Genomic DNA, 18,423 nt, shown 5'->3' on the forward strand with positions numbered 1-18,423 from the left:
CAGTTAGCCCATCATGATGAATTCATCAGGAATTAGCCATGATAGTATCCAGGGAGAACCGCGAAGAGGTCGACCTGGTTGAGTATATTGCTAGCAATGGGATTCTCAGTCTCCATTACTAACAATCCCTTTCCCCCCCCCCCTAGTTCAATAGTTTAGTATTTAAATCTAAATAACTAGATAGTTTTTTTTTTTATTTAAAAACTAAACTATTGAACCGATTTTCATAAAACTTCTTTACGACCAATCTGAACGTAAAGTTTTCTAAAAGTAAAACTTTCAGTAAAAAAAATTATTTCACAACAAACATAAGATAAAATACAACCGAATTGATGATCCCCCCCATGATGATGATTTGTACTTTATAAATATGTAATAAATAAATTATACACATAAAATGTATTTAACATATAAAATGTTTACTGTCTTCATAAGACTAACCAAAAAATATGTCATATATCTACAATTAAATATGAATTAGCTATTCACGAAATACAAACAAAATCTAAAGATTTTGAATAAATCCAGTTCGATAGAATCGTTTTAATATGAACCATCGCAAAATAAAAAAAAAATTGCTAAAATTATAGACAAGAAATAAAACCACATAGTGTATTGATGCAGACTTAATGGTCCCATTATCATGGCAATCATATTTCAATTGAAACGTAATGTCATCTGCGTTGTTACAGATTAATGTTGTAGTCACAGAAAGAAAATCTGAAAATTGTAGAATATCTGCAGATTTTTTTTTATAAAAACAATTGGAGATACTGTACCAATCTTGATGGTTTGTTTATGGACAGTTGCAGGTTAATGCTAAAATAACAAAGAACGTTATGATGTGGTGTGAGTAATTATTTAATTAAGAATAAAAAGTTATGGATGCCGTTACAAGCTAAATCTTTTTGTGTGTCGCCACGCACAAAATGAAAAAAATAATATTTATATGTCAAATTGACAGTCGCAAAATAAAGTTTATGTTTCTAACATATTTGTTGGTAAACAAACTAGTAGCTCTCCTGATAACAAGTGCTAAATATTAAATGACATGAAACAACATAGCTATAATACACCTATCGTGCTGGTCACAAACCTCTCCTAAGCAATACTTCTGAGGATAGACCCTGAGCTAAAAATCCTCCAAATTTAGAAGAATATTTAGCTTCAAATTTCTTTTAATAATTTTTCAAAAATCTATTTTTAACTACATCAAAGAAATATTCTCAATTCGACATCTACCACTTCGTGCTGGTTATTTTTGTAAACGAAGAAGTTTACTCAAAACACCTTATACTAAATTTGTAAGTTTGTAGTTTTTTCCAAAATCTTAAATTCCTTCCTGAAACGTTAAATCTCTCCCTAAACTCCCTATCATTTCCTTTCGTTCAGCAAAAGAATAAAAAAAAAACAATCATCAAGTTACAGTAACGTAATGACTGGAGAAACAGGCGCGGCCGGATATTGCTCGTGTTATATGCGCATATCGAGCCTTTTCAGGAAGAACATCGTAACCGCCATTTTGCATATTTTACAGGAGAAGGTTTTTTTTAAATATTTCTCAAAATATTTATAGCATCAATTTGAAATTTCTACTAAGTGTTATGTGGGCACCTCCCTATTAATTCAAATATTAAGATTTGTCTCACTACTCTAAAATCACATACATTTGTCGCTTACGTTAAAACTGATGACTGTTATTAGGTAGAGATGATATGAGTATGTCGATTACGATAATTCCTAAATAGCATGAAATAATAGAAATAATTTTTTGTGAAGTTTTTTTTAACTATATTTACGAGATACGGTAACAGACAGAGACGGACAAAGTGTCAGAAGTACGAAAAAAGTAAAAAAAAAATTAATCATTAATCACTTCTAAGTGAATTGGCTTTATTAACAAAATGAAATACCAAAAAAGACATAACTCAGTCGTCGTTTTTATTAGTCTCGTTCTCTTGTGTTTTTATCGTAGGGCAAATCCAGATATTCTTTTGCATATACTTCTGGTATGACACCTTTTTAGCACATTTTCTTTAAATCTTCGTATTTTGCCTTCGAAATGGGATTTTTTCAGTGTTAGCAGTATTCGGTTCACGAATGACTTGTTGATTGAACATCAACATCTTGTTCGGGTCCATTATAGTCGTATTTAAGATAGAATTTTTCGCCTTTATCAAATCTAGCGTTACGCAGCTTGCTTATATGTATTTTAATTTTGTTTGGTAATAAGGCTGTTGCATAGGAATTCCAGTCTTTAATTTCAATATTTTTTAAAAGAATTGTCTCATATTTTTTGGATTAGTCTGAGCATTTCCAATCAAAGTTTGCCATTCAGATGGTGCCTTAATGGTTCTTTTCTGTACAAATTCTTCTATTGTCGCATGCACAGAATCTACTGACATATCGTATGCAGAAATAAGAAAGTTTATAGTCAGCTTTTCAACAAAACTCGCATGATATTGCATGAAATAATACAGCATTAAAATCATGGTTTTATTTTTATTTTGTCCTGCACAACTATCACAGTATAATGTAATTTCATTTTGAGTCCTTCTCTCGTCAACCATTTTAAGGTATATAAAGATAACAGTACAGATTTAATTTCTTCTTTTCGCTTTCGTTTCATTCCAAAGATAACAAAATGCAGATCTGGTACCGCTTTCATAAATGCTTTCATTATAATAGGCAAGCTTTTGAGTATAGTAGAAATTTACACTTTGACTGTGAGGTGTTGTAAGACCTTTTCGAGATCAAAGCTCGCACATAAAGTTTCTGTTGTCTGCTTATTTTTTTAATATCTAGAAATAGCTTTAATGATCTTCCTTTGTCCTTAATGTGATTCTTGTAAGCAACTGATATTATCGTTTTTTCTTTCTTCATCATTCAAATTCTTTATTCTCTCACATTGACCACATTTATCTTTCTTTGGTAAGTGAAACCCTAAGTTAAATTCAGTTTTAAATATTTTTTTAAACTTTTGATAACTTACTGCACCTAAATCTTTCGTTTCATCATCTTTCAAGTAACAGTTTCTATATAAATAAGTCACATCCCTAAATTCAGTTGGTAAGCACAATTTATTACTATTGTTTCTACAATAGTGTGATTGCCCGACAGGCAACTTTTTTTATAAATTTATTTACGTTTTGAGTTTGAGATTGACTGTATTTATTTGAAGGCGTGCTTTTGCCGCGTTGGTTAGATTTTGACTTAAACTTGCAATTTTATGCAATTTAGTGTATTGCAGTGTTATTTGCGAAATATCAAAGGTTTTCAAAAGAAACTGCTGGCATCTTTTCTAATATAGTTATCAAAGTTTATGGTATTCATATTTAATTTATTTGAGTATAATAATGTTACAGTTTACGAACAACTAAACGCAAAACGCATTTTGTTTCCATCGCAAGTGACAAGTATTTAACTTACGTTGCATAAATTTATTATCGTAAGTGCCAAGTAGGAAGCTTACAATAAACTTAAGAATATAGTACTATATTGTAAGCGACAGGTATTATACTTACGATCTGTCAGTCGGTGGAGGTTACGTTAAAAAACCGAATGGCTTGTAACTTACGATAAAAACAAAGAATATTAATAAAGTTGATTACATTTCTAATCTGAGCTCTAAATTAAGCTATAAGGTGTAAAATCAGTTGATCTGGCGGTTTATATTAAAAAAAGTTTTTGGAATTTTTGGCGCTTACGATCTTCTTCCTGAAAAGGCTCGATATAGTATGCTAAACGAGTTCCCCTCCTCTGCAGTTAATCTGCTTATAACTGGTTAGTTTGGACTTGGTTTGTGAATATGGGATAAGCCAGCGACCTGCGGGACACCATTACAGTTTCATTTTATTTAGGTTTACCATCTGTAAACTCAACATATACTCAGTTTTAGCACTTAATAATATATTTTTTATATTTAGGTACTCTTTTAAATAACCAAACTTATTTCTTTTATTTTCGTCTTTACTAAATTAAAAGTTTACCGAAAGTCGTGTATATAGCCAAACATTTTGTTTACACGTTGTGTTGCGACTAAAAATGGCAATGAAGATACAGTGTAGATTCTGCTAATAATCTTGTCGAAAGCACGAGATTGTATTAATGGGTGGGACTACTACCAACCATATTGCATCGAGCATCATTCCTGTCAGGTCCAAACACGGTCCTCTCATAAAACCATCGTGATTAATAGCCAGTCATTCTTCTCTTATTACTGATATTTCACCAGCGTAAACCAATAACACAGGCGGAGCTACCGTCAAATGTTCTCAAGCATTCGTAATGAACTTCGATGACCCGCTGGCAGCTTCCTATCAAGCGGGCCGTATGCTTGACTATGCAGAATATGAAGATAAATATACGATGACACATTAATATGTTTACTAAAAAAAAGAACAAGCCACTGTCACGTAAATGGACATTCTTATCATTTACCTATCTCGGATTATTTGTAGAATAGATAATAATTATCTGACGGGCCGCCAGAGTCCAAGTGCTTTCTCGAAATTTCCACGATGTTTTTCAATGTGTTTACGAGAAAATGGTTCAGGCTTTGTTTCTTTTTTCTTCTGTTACTTGAGATCTTGCTTATCAGCATCACCAGTATGCGGTGAGTCATCCTTTATCGGTTATCTATACAATATTATGAAAGAAGGCGACAAACAAGTTTGTTTCTTATTTCAAAAGGACTTAGTGGAATGTCATTGCGATAAAGTGTTTATACCTATTACTGCATCGCATGTGACCAATATTGCACTCGATATGTGCTCACATTACAACATGAGACAGACTTATAAAAATTAGACAGATCAGCTTCGATTGTCTTCATCGACATCATTTTTACCAATATCTATCCACTGCTGAACATAGGTCTCCGCCATAAGGAACGATCCTAAACCACCTGACTCCCTGCATTACGTTTAACATTTCTTTCCCATCGGTTGTCGGTTCTTCGAGCTATATGACCGGTTCACTACCATTTCAGCTTGCTCGTCCTTCAGGCTATGTCGGTTTTTGTTTTTTTGGTTCTTTCGTTTGTCTTACATTATTGAAAATAGTAATGACGCTGATAACCTACTCTATTATAAATGGCAACTGTTGACTACAGATATGAATAATACCATGGATATAACAGAGTATACGGTCGTGCACTTGGCAGCCTGGGAGGAAGGGATCGTTAGTAATGGTGAAGTTAGACGTTGTTACCACTATACCCCATCAGGTCGAACTCCAAGCGTTTTCCCGTGGAATCCTCACCAATCACCATTCACTATTATTACAATTCCATTATCATCCATTAAAAAAAAATCATCGCTCACTGGCATTGATACCTCACCAGCATAAACTAAAAACTCAAACGGTGTTACCATTACACCAATTTGTAAAACGCGAAGTTGATTAATTTTAAAAACATTAAGATATTATGCTGTTTATTTAAAATTGAACACAGTCATAAATGGAAAAACACGTAACATATTTATTGTTACTGCAAGCCGTCGCTAATCTAATGAGTCAATTCACACTCCACTCTGTACTCGTGACTTTAGTCACATAATACTCGAAACAAACACGTCTGCACGACGTTCATACTGTGGTACATGCAAGCACATACATTTCATTGCTCTTAATTTATTCCATCGCTAATATAATTTAGTCTGTTTGACATTTTTGATGACGTAACTACGTTAGAATAAGTGGCATTACTCCAAGGACGTTACTTGTACGTCACCAAAGTGACCATATGGTAGGTGACGTCTCCTTACTAATATAGACAGTATAAAACCTAAAGTTGTACTCTTACATTCTTCTTCTTTTTAAATTTAGAAAAATCTATTCAGCCGTTTGGCGTGAAAATCTTTAATTTCTTAAATTTGAAAAATATAAGTCGAATTTATACCTCAAAATGTTAATACAAGTTCAACGTAATCTGAACACAACTTCTTACAATTTCGTTATATTTCCAGTTATACTTAATTTTCGGATTTTTCTGAATTATCACCATTGAGGATGTGTAAAAGCAAAAAACTTAGCTATTTTTTATATCAATAAAACGAAACTGCCAAATAGTGTACAAAAAAAACTTTTACTAAGTCTTACTAGAGTATATAATAAGTACCTATTTCACTCCACAAACAAACATATAATAATCAAATTAAACACAACAGACACTCCATTAACAAGGTTATCGATCTGTTTTCATACCTAATTTCGTACCCAAAAGCCAGTGCTCCAAAACAGCCATGAAGCAGGCCAAGGTTCCGTTTGTGCCTGGAACTAACATTGAGCGGCCCCGACAAAAATAGGACAAGGCCACTAGGAGATATTTCGTAGTACTTACCTATTTTACCACCCAACGCCGTACGCGTCCAAAAATACTAAGCACTCTTTTGTTTATCCACCGACTTAAGAAAATAAGGAGGTTCTCGACTCAATTGTATTTGCTTATGTTTATTACCTTATAAGTCCGTCAGTTATAAACCAACTTCACTTTTTTTGATTGGTCACATAGTAATGTTATAAAAATCGTTTCAATAGTTTTGTTTTAAAGTCTAAAATAATTTAAATCTGGTATGTATCACGCGTTATCTTAGCTAATTCTGAGACATATGTAACTTTTTTTTACGATTGGTACATAAGACTCTGATATTCCCATATTAATATTACTATGATTGATACTTTTTAGACTTCCTTTTTTATTATTTTTTAAGAATTTGAATCTACATGTAAATTCTTTCTTTCATAATTCCTTCATCGGTATCTATAATTCGTTTAAAATTAAGCTATTTTTGTATAAAACTTAGAATAGCAAGCAAGCTGACGGTCCATCTCATGAAAAGTGGTAATCGTCATTTAAATTAAGTATAAATGTAATTTAAATTTTATTTTATCGTTACATTCTTTTTGGTCACTATAATAATTCAATTGTACGAATAGATAGAATTCTGGATTAAACAATAATATAACCGGTTTAATATCTATAATGCAAAAATGGAAGGATGTACCAGGTGTTACTTAAGCTAAACTACTATTATCAGATAGATCATATGCTATCTGAGAGCGATAACCAAAGGAACGGTCGTGTAGGTACATAGGTAGGTAGACTACACGGTTACGAAAGTGGATGAAACAAAAGACATATGTCAAGATTGAAGTTTTTGGCAACTAGTTCTTTCTGCCGACCCTTATTACCATAACCTAAATACCGTTAAATAATTTGAAAATGTGTTTTTGACGTGTTTGTAACACGTCAAAAATCGTGACGTGTTCCCCGGGCGATCCATACAATTTATTTTCATACGCTCTTCAGAACGGCGCTGCCAAGGTCTCGTGGTGCTGTCATTGCCAAGGTCTTCGAGAAACTTCTCACGATATTTTTTTGTAATAGGTAAATGAGAGACAGACAATAGTATGCTTTTATAAATTTTAATCAACTTTAGAAGCATCTGTTACACTCAAATATTTGGATGGTCTTAACATTACTAATTTTATGAAAACTAAAATTTTTACAACATTGAATGACCAACAAGCTTACCACACCATACCATATAAGCCCTTAACTGTGGGCTGTTGAACGGAAGCCTTCCCACTAAGAGGAGATTTGCTATTAGTCATGATGGATTAACTGACCTGCTTTCATTTTCACCTACCATCCCTCACTGATGTCTCACCAGTATAAATCGATAGCGCAGGAAGTGTTAACATTATATTACCATTCATTAAAAAAAAACAAACTTGGCTATCTATTTCAGAGATTTTTATTAACTTTTTGATAATAAAATTAAAAGCGCAAGCGCAATTATGAGGGTTACATAAAGCAATATTTGTACATTCTCCATATTACAATATAAACATTTTTAAGTACTCAAACTGGAGCAATGAGTGAAAAATAGAGAAACATCTGGCAGTTATTTATCATAATGTGCCCTTGAATAATAATAGACTATCGACAGACGTAATGTCATGAATGAACTCCGGTAATGTTACATAAAAATGCTAAAGAGATTCTATTTTCACACCTGATAACTTACGGGGTAGGCAAAGAACATATAGTGCCAATGTTCCCTTTATTTACTTCTGTATTTTTATATATATATGTATCAATGTAGTAAAATGATAATGTTTTGGTACACAAAAGACAAAAAAGGAGAAGAGGAAGACCATATAGAAGATGGATAGATGATATTAGGGCTGAAGCAAGCGGATTTTGGATAAGAATCGCTAGCAATAGAGATCATTGGAGGCAGTTGGAGGAGGCCTTTGTTAATAAGCAAACAAACAACAGCAATTAAATAAATAATAAGTTGCTATAAAAAAATGTTGTCTGAATAAAGGCTTATATTATTATTATTACATATTTATAACGCGCACGTGACACCCTTAGCTAGTATAGTATCTGTGCCCCCGGGGTTGCAGCTAAGAACGAGGAATTACAAAATCTTTGTGTTGCTAGCGTCCATAGGCTACGATGTCCGTTCATAAGCAGACGGGCTATATGCATGTTTGCCACCTTCGTAATAAAAAAAATACATATACATATCTAATCTAGTCATTATTTAGCATGCAAAGCATTTCCTTTGCATAATCCTATCCAATTAAAATTATATACTTAAAAGTTTGTAAAGACGTTTGGATTTGAATGTTTAAATATTTACCTTAAGTATTACTAGCTTTTACTAGTGGCTTCTTCAGTACACCGGGATATGTTCACTGACCAAGATATAAAGCAACCTCTGTCGTTTTACATCATATAGTACGTGTTTACCAATTTTTATAGTGATTGATTAAGCCGTTAAAGCGCTGTCATGTATTATTATTTCAGCCGTTAACTGTCCACTGCTGGACATAAGCCTTTCCCAATAGGGGAGTTTTGCCAGTAGTTGCTACGCTTGGCAGGCGGGTTGGGAACAGTTAGGCTTTTAGAGATACTTTAAGAGGGACGCTGATGCCCATCCCTCGCCCTCCCTTAGTCATCTCTTACGACATCCACGGGAAAGGTAGGGGTAGCCCATTCTATGCCGGGTCACATACGGCAATGAAACAAATTAGGGAGGCAAACAAGCAGATGGTCCACATGATAGAAACCAGCTAACATCGTCCATGAACAGTGCGTTGCTGACCTTTTAAATGTTTGTAGGCACGTTTTTTTAAATTCCCCATATTGTAAAGAGAAAACTGAAGACGGGAGCTTATTCCACAACCTAGACGTATGAGGTAGAAATGAATTGGATGAATCATATTGAATAATTCCTCTGAGTACAATCCGTTGTACAAGTGGTAGAACACACACATACTTCAAAATAATAGCCCTTATAGCGCTAAAAGTTAACACACAAGCTCACAATCACATTTATAATATTAATAATAATGATTTAAATTAGTGTAACAATAATTAAAAATCAATTCAATCCAAATTATATTGCAATACAACACACGTAAAAATATTTACGTCATCTTCACCACAAGCAGTGGTATTGATTCTTTATCTAAAATACCGCACGCAATGATACGTATAATACCTACTATTGAAACGAATTTGACGCAAAAAAATATATAAACTGTAATTTCCGATAGCGATGTATAGTCAGAGGCATTTGTCGAATATTACACCAATAGGCGTATATTGAAGGGGCCGGGTAAACCGTGCTCACCCCAGAGATGCCTAGTGCCCACCCTTAATAAGGAACGGAATCGTCAGCAAAGAGGTTCGAAAGTACATATGTGCCTTCTTTAAGGGGTCAGAGCCCCTGGAAATATTTTTAAATATCCCAATGATTACAATCTTGTGTTGAAAGTAACATTCGCATATTTACATATTCAACACGCCCATATTACATTTCGCCGGCCATGTTCCATTACCGAAAAGTCAAACAAAAATTTCCAATGACAAAGTTCTTTCCAATGACAAAGTTTGTCATTGGAAAGAACTGTCATTGGAAATTTAGAGAGAGACTAAGAGAAAAAAAAGTTCCTGGTATCTGCCACATCTTTTTTAAATTTTGAAAATGGAATGACAATCCCCGCCTACGCTACCGATTTACGCCGGCATGGCACCTGTGAGGCAATTTTTTTTTATGATAATGGAATGGCAACTCCGCCCGCGCTAACGATATACTAACTAACGGTTTTTAGAGGAGACAACATGAAGGTGGACCTGACAGAATTAATGCTTTTGCTAGCAACAGTAGCCCTATTTAAATCCCATTACTTACAAACCCTTTCTCTTCTATATCTGGCAGATATTTTTATACCATTTCTAACTGACCCAATAAGCGTTATTTATCCCTACCGATTCCTACAGCAGCATTTCTTAACTTCAGGTCACGACCTAAATTCGCATTGCAGGCGGTATTATGTAGGGTCGCAGGAAATCTCCAAATAGATAATAATAATTATAAGAAATAGTGAAATATAATTTCACAACACATTTTTTTTAATACAAAAGAATAATGATTTTGTTATTTAATATTTTATATTAACATTATTTTTTAAATTATATTAAAATATAAACCCCATTTTTTTAAATGACTGGGTCTTATCTACATTCAAAAATGCAAATCGTAATTATTGTACCCATACAAATATGGAATGATTTGATACATAAATTTATTTCGAACATTGGTATATTTTTTGCAAGTTCTTATCAGCAAACAACAACATTCCTGTATTCAACGGAGAATCATAAAAAAGTAACGATTTAAAAGAGCTTGTAAACAAGTTTATTAAAATAAAGATTACCTATTTCTATTTTAATAAATTCGAGGGTGTCGGCTACATTCAAATTTATGACTTTTGTTCGGCAATATACCATTTTTTTAATGGATTGTTAGTAATGCGGGCTAGGGAGAGAAGGGTTTATTAGTAATGCGGACTTCCAGTCCCATTGCTAGTAATATATCCTGTCAGGTCGACCTCCATATGGTCCCTCCTGGAAACTATCGTGCTGAATTCCAGGTGTATTCATCACGGTGGGTTAACTGACCTGCATTTTTATTCTTACCTATTATACCTCACTGTACACCGCCACCCGCAGGCGGGATTACCATTCCATTCTTATTGATTAAAAAAAATAATATATTAGTCTCGAAACATTACAGAATGACATTTTCGTCAATTTTACAAGAGTTAAAGAGCCGCAAACATTTACATAGGGCGGCATTTTTAATAGTATGAAAATAATGCGCTATCAGTACTGACTGTTCGAGTACCAGTGAAAGATGAGGATGATATCAGATCAGCTGGCTCATCGTGACGAATTCTTCAAGAATTAACCACGATTAGTTTTCATAGGAGACTGCGTTCAGATCAATTTGATAAGATGTAATTGTAAATATAGGGGTCGTTAGTCCCCATTGCCAACAATCCCTTCTCCCAGTACTTATCTACTTAGGTAGTTTAACCTACCTACCTATATTATCAATATTAAAAAAAAAATATTAAAACAATAAATAATGTGTAGCGTAAACAACTGAGCGATACAAGATACTTATGTAAGGGTTGTTTTTATGGTTTCACCTTTGAACGAGTAACCGAGTCACGAGTGTGCCTCGCTACCCCGACGTAATCTTGTAGGTCAAGGACTCCCGCAAGGACACGGCCACGGACTGTTACATCATGACGCAGGCTATTCAAATAAAATCTATAAACTTGACATTACCGGTTCAATAATAACAAGAAATACATTAAATATAGCGTATAGGAAAATTTGAGTTTTAAATAGGTTATGCAATTGAAAGTGAAAAATAACGAACTTGACTTTGGCATCGCCGTGATAGCTAACATTGAAGCCGTCTTGGAGCACATCCAGCCACAAAAAAGAATTGGCAACAATCTAATTTTAAATTTCCCACGTAGTCGATGATAACACTAAGGATTGTGCGTGACGCGATAATAAAAAAAAACGTAATCAATAGATTTAGTAATTTTTTTTTTTAAGTAATTGTCAATCGATTATTAGTTGTCACTACTAAATTGCATTTATCTTTCGTTATCCACGCCATATATATTATATGAATAATTGAAATATATTGTGTATTGTGATAACACACTATACATTTCTGAATTATTAAATAATAATAATTATAGTTTCCAAACTATATATCTTTAATAAGACTCATATATTTATATTTGTTTGTAATTGATGAATTATCGAGTTAGAAATTAGAACCTATAATGATGGATATAAATTAAAAAAAAAAAATGATGAATTAATTATTTTTACCTACTTTAATAATTTACAATATTCCATATTATATTCGAATGCTATAAAAATGTAGTCAAATGCTGATATTGTCAATTAAATAATCACAATTTCTCATGATCAAACTCGTTAAAATGTACACTTAACTGTACCAATAAAATTACTGATTAATTTTAACTGCCTCTTATAATTGTTCGCGGAAAACAATATTGATAGGTACAGTATCAACATCGACTGTCAATATTTTCGTTGTTGACTTGTTTAGTCCTTGACTTTGATATGAAATAATAATAGATACTTTAGCCCGAAATCACAATTGATACTGAGGACCAGTGGCGAGCAATTTGGTTATGCCGATGCCGACCAGCATCACAGTTGATCACAGCAAGGTCGACAGACAGAGGAAGCTAGAGAAGGGCTGGCTGCGGTGCGGGCGGGGACGACGCAGGCTTAACGCTTTGCGCGCTCCCGCTGCGACCATTCTGCACCTCGCAGTCGACTCTAACGGTTGTTCAAGTGCCAGGTAAGCGGTGGTTAATACCAATATCAAAGTACCATCCTATAGATCCGCCGCCATCGCGCTTTGTCATCGTTTGAACAGATTAGGTATTGACTGTGTGACAATTTACAGTATTTGAAGATGTGTAAAGATAATGTCAAGTGTGTTTAAACGTTGATAAAAAGAAATCGTGCAGCAAGAACTACTCGTTGTATATATATTGTAAATATCACCTGTGAAGGTAACCGGTAGATTTTGCCGAGGGAAGTTTCCCTCCGAAAAGTTTTGAAGCAGTTCCCGAAGGGCGGGAAGCGTAAAGCCGCGTGCGTGCTGCGTGTCGCGCATCGATCGAGCTACCCCTCGCCCTCGCCACTCCCGGCTAAGATACATTCATTTAGACAAAATATCATTCCATCATTGCATTTAGATTCTCCATTCCTTTTATTTATTTGCTGTATATTTTGTGATTTAGTGCATGTTTTAGCGGCTAGTTTTTATATATTATATTTGTGAAAATGGGTGGCTGTGCAACGAAAGAAAACAAGGAAAATAAACCGGCTGATGATGCCGACGGGTGCGTACTTGACAACGACCGGCATTTATCTACAGTGCTCGGTTTAATATAATTCCCAACCTATTTAATTTATATAATTTCATTCATTTTCACCACATATTTTTCCTCGTAATTTAGTTAAGATAGCTAATTATATGCCTATAATTATGAAAATAAATATAAATAATCTCGCGTACATTGAAGTTCTAGATAAATTAATTAACTTTAAACTACCCACATAAATAAGGATAAAATTCACAATTATACTATATAATTTTGCTTAAATATATCGAAATTTACTTATAAATAAAATATTTTTGTCCGATTTCTTGAAATAATTTTAATGGAAATTTATCTGTGTGATATTTATCCAACAAAATATTATACAAAATGACAAATTAACTCAATGTATGTCTATCAAGAAATATAATAAAATCTATCGATTATGTAAAAATTTTAAAATCTATTTTTTTAATATTATTATTGTTTTTTATCCGTAAATTTCCCAATGCAAACTTTGTCACATCGATACTCAATCGTGATCGATAGAATTCGAATGGAATAATAAGCGTATATCGTAATCTGATGCTTAATTGTGGAAGTAAACCAATGAAAGCATATTGGTAACTGGAAACTGACGATAACACGTTCATTCTATACGAGTGGGAGGTACACGGCTGCGCGCCTCGAAGCAGCACCGGTGCGCAGTGAGTTGACACATCCGCTAGACTTGCGCGTGTCGGTCAAGGCGACCTCTGGCTAAATTACGTAATTCCACCACAAAATCAAGTGAATTCTTGGGTGTGTTCGAAAAATAATTCCAAGCCCAACAGTCCGCGTAAAACCTCCCTTACCTATAGTCGTTGCATCCTTTCCGCAATCATAAAGTGGCTTTAGTATATTCATTGCAATGAATTATAAACTTAAAGTTACAATTCCAGTGGTGGTTTGCGGTGGCGCCGTTCTTGCCTATTACCTCATCAGGAGGTTTGTAACATTTTTAAATAGAAGTACATTCTAACAGTTGTCATTACGATGTCATTAATGTACTTTCACTCGTTAATGTATTGTCGATGTCACTTAAAATAATTGCAGTAATTTTAGATACATAGTAGTTATTTAAATAATTCGTATTTTGTGTAAAATATTTAAAAGTTTTTAAATAAATTAATATAGGTTTTCCTTGGGACCGCTCGATTCAAGAGATAACGGGTACGTCACTATTTTTTTTTAATAAAAAAATCAGTTGAAGCGTTGCCGACGTGACGTAAATAAAAAAAATATATTTATCTTTTCTTGATTTCTTTTCGTGTCAGAAATAAATAAGACATTTAGAGAGAAATTTATCCAATATGTGCTCAAGAGCAACGTGTGCAGCTTTAAAAGCGTTAGAATTGTAGCTAATTTTATAACAATAATCGCAAGGAATAATTTGTTTTTAATGTGATTTTTTTTTACAGAAAAGCCGCAGCAATGGTGGACGCCGCAACTATTGAGAAATTGGAAGCTGGCTTCAGCAAGCTCCAAGCTTCTGAGTCTAAGTCACTGCTGAAGAAGTACCTCACCAAGGAAGTATTCGAAGCTCTCAAGAACAAGAAGACCTCCTTTGGCTCAACCCTGTTGGATTGCATCCAGTCAGGTAGGTTAATTCAGTCAACTAGATTACAAGTAACTTATTCCAATGAAAAGTGCCTACTTTACAGTCAGTAACCATAAATTTTTTTAAATCTATTGCTATCATTTATATAAGATTAAAATATGTTTTGAAGAAATAATTTTTTAATATCTAATTATTATTTTTTACTATGAATATTATGTAATAATCTTTTACAACCTGAAAAGAGTAGTTATAGGTGCCTCCGTTTTTTTCTGACATGATTCTGATGATTGATGGTCCACATAATGGTGTTACTAATGCATTGCTAGCCTTTTAAAAATTTTTAAACTCATTTTTTGAAGAGCCCTGTATTGAGGCACCTTACCTAACATGCAATATTCAATTAGTTACTTATATTGTATTTTTATTTTATTTTCCAGGCATTGAGAACTTGGACTCTGGTGTTGGAATCTATGCCCCTGATGCTGAGGCATATGTTGTGTTCGCTGACCTGTTTGACCCCATCATTGAGGACTATCACAATGGATTCAAGAAAACTGATAAGCACCCAGCCAAGAACTGGGGTGATGTTGAAACCCTTGGCAACTTGGACCCGGCTGGCGAGTTCGTCATCTCTACCCGCGTCCGTTGTGGTCGCTCGATGGAGGGATACCCCTTCAACCCCTGCTTGACTGAGGCCCAGTACAAGGAGATGGAAGACAAAGTTTCCTCTACTCTCGCTGGCTTGGAAGGTGAACTCAAGGGAACCTACTACCCTCTCACCGGCATGTCAAAGGAAACTCAACAACAACTCATCGATGACCACTTCTTGTTCAAAGAGGGTGACCGTTTCCTCCAGGCTGCCAACGCTTGCCGATACTGGCCCACTGGCCGTGGTATCTACCACAACGTCGACAAGACTTTCTTGATCTGGTGCAACGAAGAGGATCACTTGCGCATCATCTCCATGCAGAAGGGTGGTGACTTAAAGCAAGTTTACAAGAGGCTTGTGACTGCTGTCAATGACATTGAGAAGAGGATTCCATTCTCGCACAATGATAGGCTCGGTTTCCTCACCTTCTGCCCAACCAACTTGGGAACAACTGTTCGTGCGTCAGTACACATCAAGCTGCCCAAACTGGCGGCGGATAAGGCTAAGCTGGAGGAGGTTGCGGCCAAGTATCACTTGCAGGTCCGCGGAACCCGCGGTGAGCACACTGAGGCCGAGGGTGGTATCTACGATATCTCCAACAAGCGCCGTATGGGCTTGACCGAATACCAGGCCGTCAAGGAGATGTACGATGGCATCGCTGAACTGATCAAAATCGAGAAGTCTCTGTAAGATGTTGTTCGATCTCGCGTTATCAGTATTTTTTTTTGTATTATTTATCGTTTTCATGTAAGTATTGGATATGGTGGGTCGGCGGGCGACACTAGTCAGCGGCGCCCCACAGGGGCGTCCGGGCACGCGGGCGGCCCAATATACTGTTTTTCGTAAAAGTATTTTCTATAAGGAAATGGAAAATAAAGACAGCTAGCGTTAAGACCAAAACTGATTATTATTTATTCCCATTTCCAATTAATTTCTAAGTACCGGTAGAGAATTTGAAGCTTATGGCAATACTTGTGCTGTTCAATTATTATGTCTATTTATGTCACATATCTTTTTCAAAAACTACTTACTATCTTTAGTCGGACTCGCGCACTGAGAGATCCGAACTTCAGATAATCTGCAAATAGATTTTTGTTTCAGGAAGTTGTACCCTAGCGCATTGTAGTTCTTTACTAGTGGCATCTAGCATTTTGAGGATTACAAACAGTATGGTGGCAGAAACTTACATTCCTTAAAACAATTGAAGATAGGAGATTTTATAATTTATCGTAGCGACAATACGACACCTCAGGACTTTATTGTCACGTCGTAATCGTTGAAAACTATGCAAACGTTTAATCCACGTAATATCTACGTTTCGCTCTCCTATTACAGTGACAATAAAATTGTGCGGTGTCGTGGAACGCTCTACGGAAAAATCATAAAAACGCCGGAAATTCATAAACTGTAATATATATAATAAAATTATTTAGGTATCCCTAGTCTAAGTTATTTCAATGTACTTCGACTTGAGAATTTCTTGAGCCGTTCATTATTATTCGGCTTCAAAAATTAGGATAGTTTCCATTGGAATACTTAGTGGATGTTTAACACGGTAAGAGTCTGTCATTATAATACCTAAATGAAACACTGATCGACGTGAAGGCGATGTAGGTAACCGTAATGAAAATATTTATAAAACTCAGCAGAATTATTGTACTCTTATTAGAGACTAAGCCCAATTTTAAATGGATAGGGAGTTTTTAGCAAAGTTATGACGAGGTAACTTCTTGTCATCCCCAGAACATAGGCAAAAGGAACAAAACATAATATATCCACACAAGAAACTTAGGTAATATCACCTGGTTAGGATTGTAAAAGTACGCTAAATACTAACATTTTTATTCACAATTAAAGACTTACTTTAATCGCAGTATAACTGTTGGAGAAATTTAGTTTTAGAATGCAAATATGAGAGCAACCCTAAACCTTATCGATTGGAAGAGTCATCAAAATCGACGCAGAATTAGCTAAAAGGACATCGTGTAATAAACAAAAATAGTGGACCATCGTTTTTAAAGTTGATTAAAAATATGTTCACCTACGAAATAAATGCAAAGAGCATCATATACTAAATTATTATACTGATACATGTAAGCCTGATATTTATGATATCTATTACACTATACCTACTCATAATTACAAATATTTTTGTACCAAATCCTAGAAACTATTAAATACCTAACATATCACCTGAAGTAATTGCAATAAAATCGATTAGACCGTTACGAACATTGATATAAATTTTAAATTAGATAGGTATTTCCTACTGATTATTTTTCCTTTTCTTCTGAGAAAATCCTAAAGAAAAAACATTAATAATCATTACAACTTGCTCAACTTGCCTGTTAATCTAAAAGTTCAGTAGATGGCGCTTTTTACAAATATTAACGGTCATCGCCTTTTTTTTGCGAACAACAGTAGAGGATGTAAAAGAAATGAATAAAAATAATATGTATTTTTTTTTAACGGAATTTTTTTTTTTTATTCTGTTATGCCAAGTGTAAATGGGGTAAAAGATGACTCGCTATAGCAAATCTTTATTCCTTCTTTATCTATGTTGAACAATTTTTGTTGGCATCTGACACTGACGTCTCTTCTTAATGACGGGCAAATGTCAACTTTGGTTTCTCTTGAACGTCAAACGCGTTGGGGTCGATTCTGAGGCGTCATTGCTCCAAATTTATCTCTTAATTAATCTCTTAATATTTTCATTTAAGAATTTCACAAAATTACCATTTTACCTAACTAAAATTGTAATAACTTTGTATTAAATCTATTATAAAATTAGTTCATGTTAGTCCTTACAATAAAGATTTCGAAAAATGACATCTCAGAGTCGACCCCAATTCTTTTATGTTTGTTTAATTTCTTCAAAGTTATCTGTACCAAAAATGATCTGTGCTTTAATGTATTTTTT

General features: G+C 34.4%; 2 protein-coding genes across 7 annotated transcripts in view; both read left to right on the plus strand.

Annotated features, from left to right (window-relative positions):
* Positions 1-18,423, plus strand: part of LOC113515797 (chromatin accessibility complex 16kD protein) — a 35,786-nt gene that overhangs the window by 15,747 nt on the left and 1,616 nt on the right. Inside the window, exon 1 of one of the 3 annotated variants that reach the window (XM_026900081.3) lies at positions 18,124-18,414. The exons of 1 other annotated variant lie outside the window; for it this stretch is intronic. In XM_026900081.3, coding sequence (XP_026755882.2) covers positions 18,329-18,414 — 86 coding nt within the window. In that variant the 5' untranslated portion in view covers positions 18,124-18,328. Of the gene's footprint in view, positions 1-18,123; positions 18,415-18,423 lie in introns of those variants that run through there. One more of the 3 variants, XM_052894240.1, reaches the window with a different exon arrangement.
* LOC113515798 (arginine kinase) lies at positions 12,565-16,403 on the plus strand. Of its 4 annotated transcripts, none has more exons than XM_026900086.3 (3): positions 12,565-12,725; positions 14,715-14,893; positions 15,292-16,403. In XM_026900086.3, exons 2-3 carry the CDS (start codon positions 14,728-14,730, stop codon positions 16,191-16,193), a joined length of 1,068 nt encoding a protein of 355 aa, XP_026755887.2. In that variant the 5' UTR covers positions 12,565-12,725; positions 14,715-14,727; the 3' UTR covers positions 16,194-16,403. The 4 variants fall into 4 exon arrangements, with proteins under 4 accessions (XP_026755887.2, XP_052750187.1, XP_026755888.2 ...); XM_052894227.1 differs by lacking the exon at positions 12,565-12,725 and adding an exon at positions 12,941-13,275; XM_026900087.3 differs by lacking the exon at positions 12,565-12,725 and adding an exon at positions 13,900-14,241.

This window comes from Galleria mellonella, unplaced genomic scaffold (assembly GCF_026898425.1).
Source record: "Galleria mellonella isolate WM207_F2 unplaced genomic scaffold, CSIRO_AGI_GalMel_v1 utg200, whole genome shotgun sequence".
Classification (NCBI taxonomy): Eukaryota; Metazoa; Arthropoda; class Insecta; order Lepidoptera; family Pyralidae; genus Galleria; species Galleria mellonella.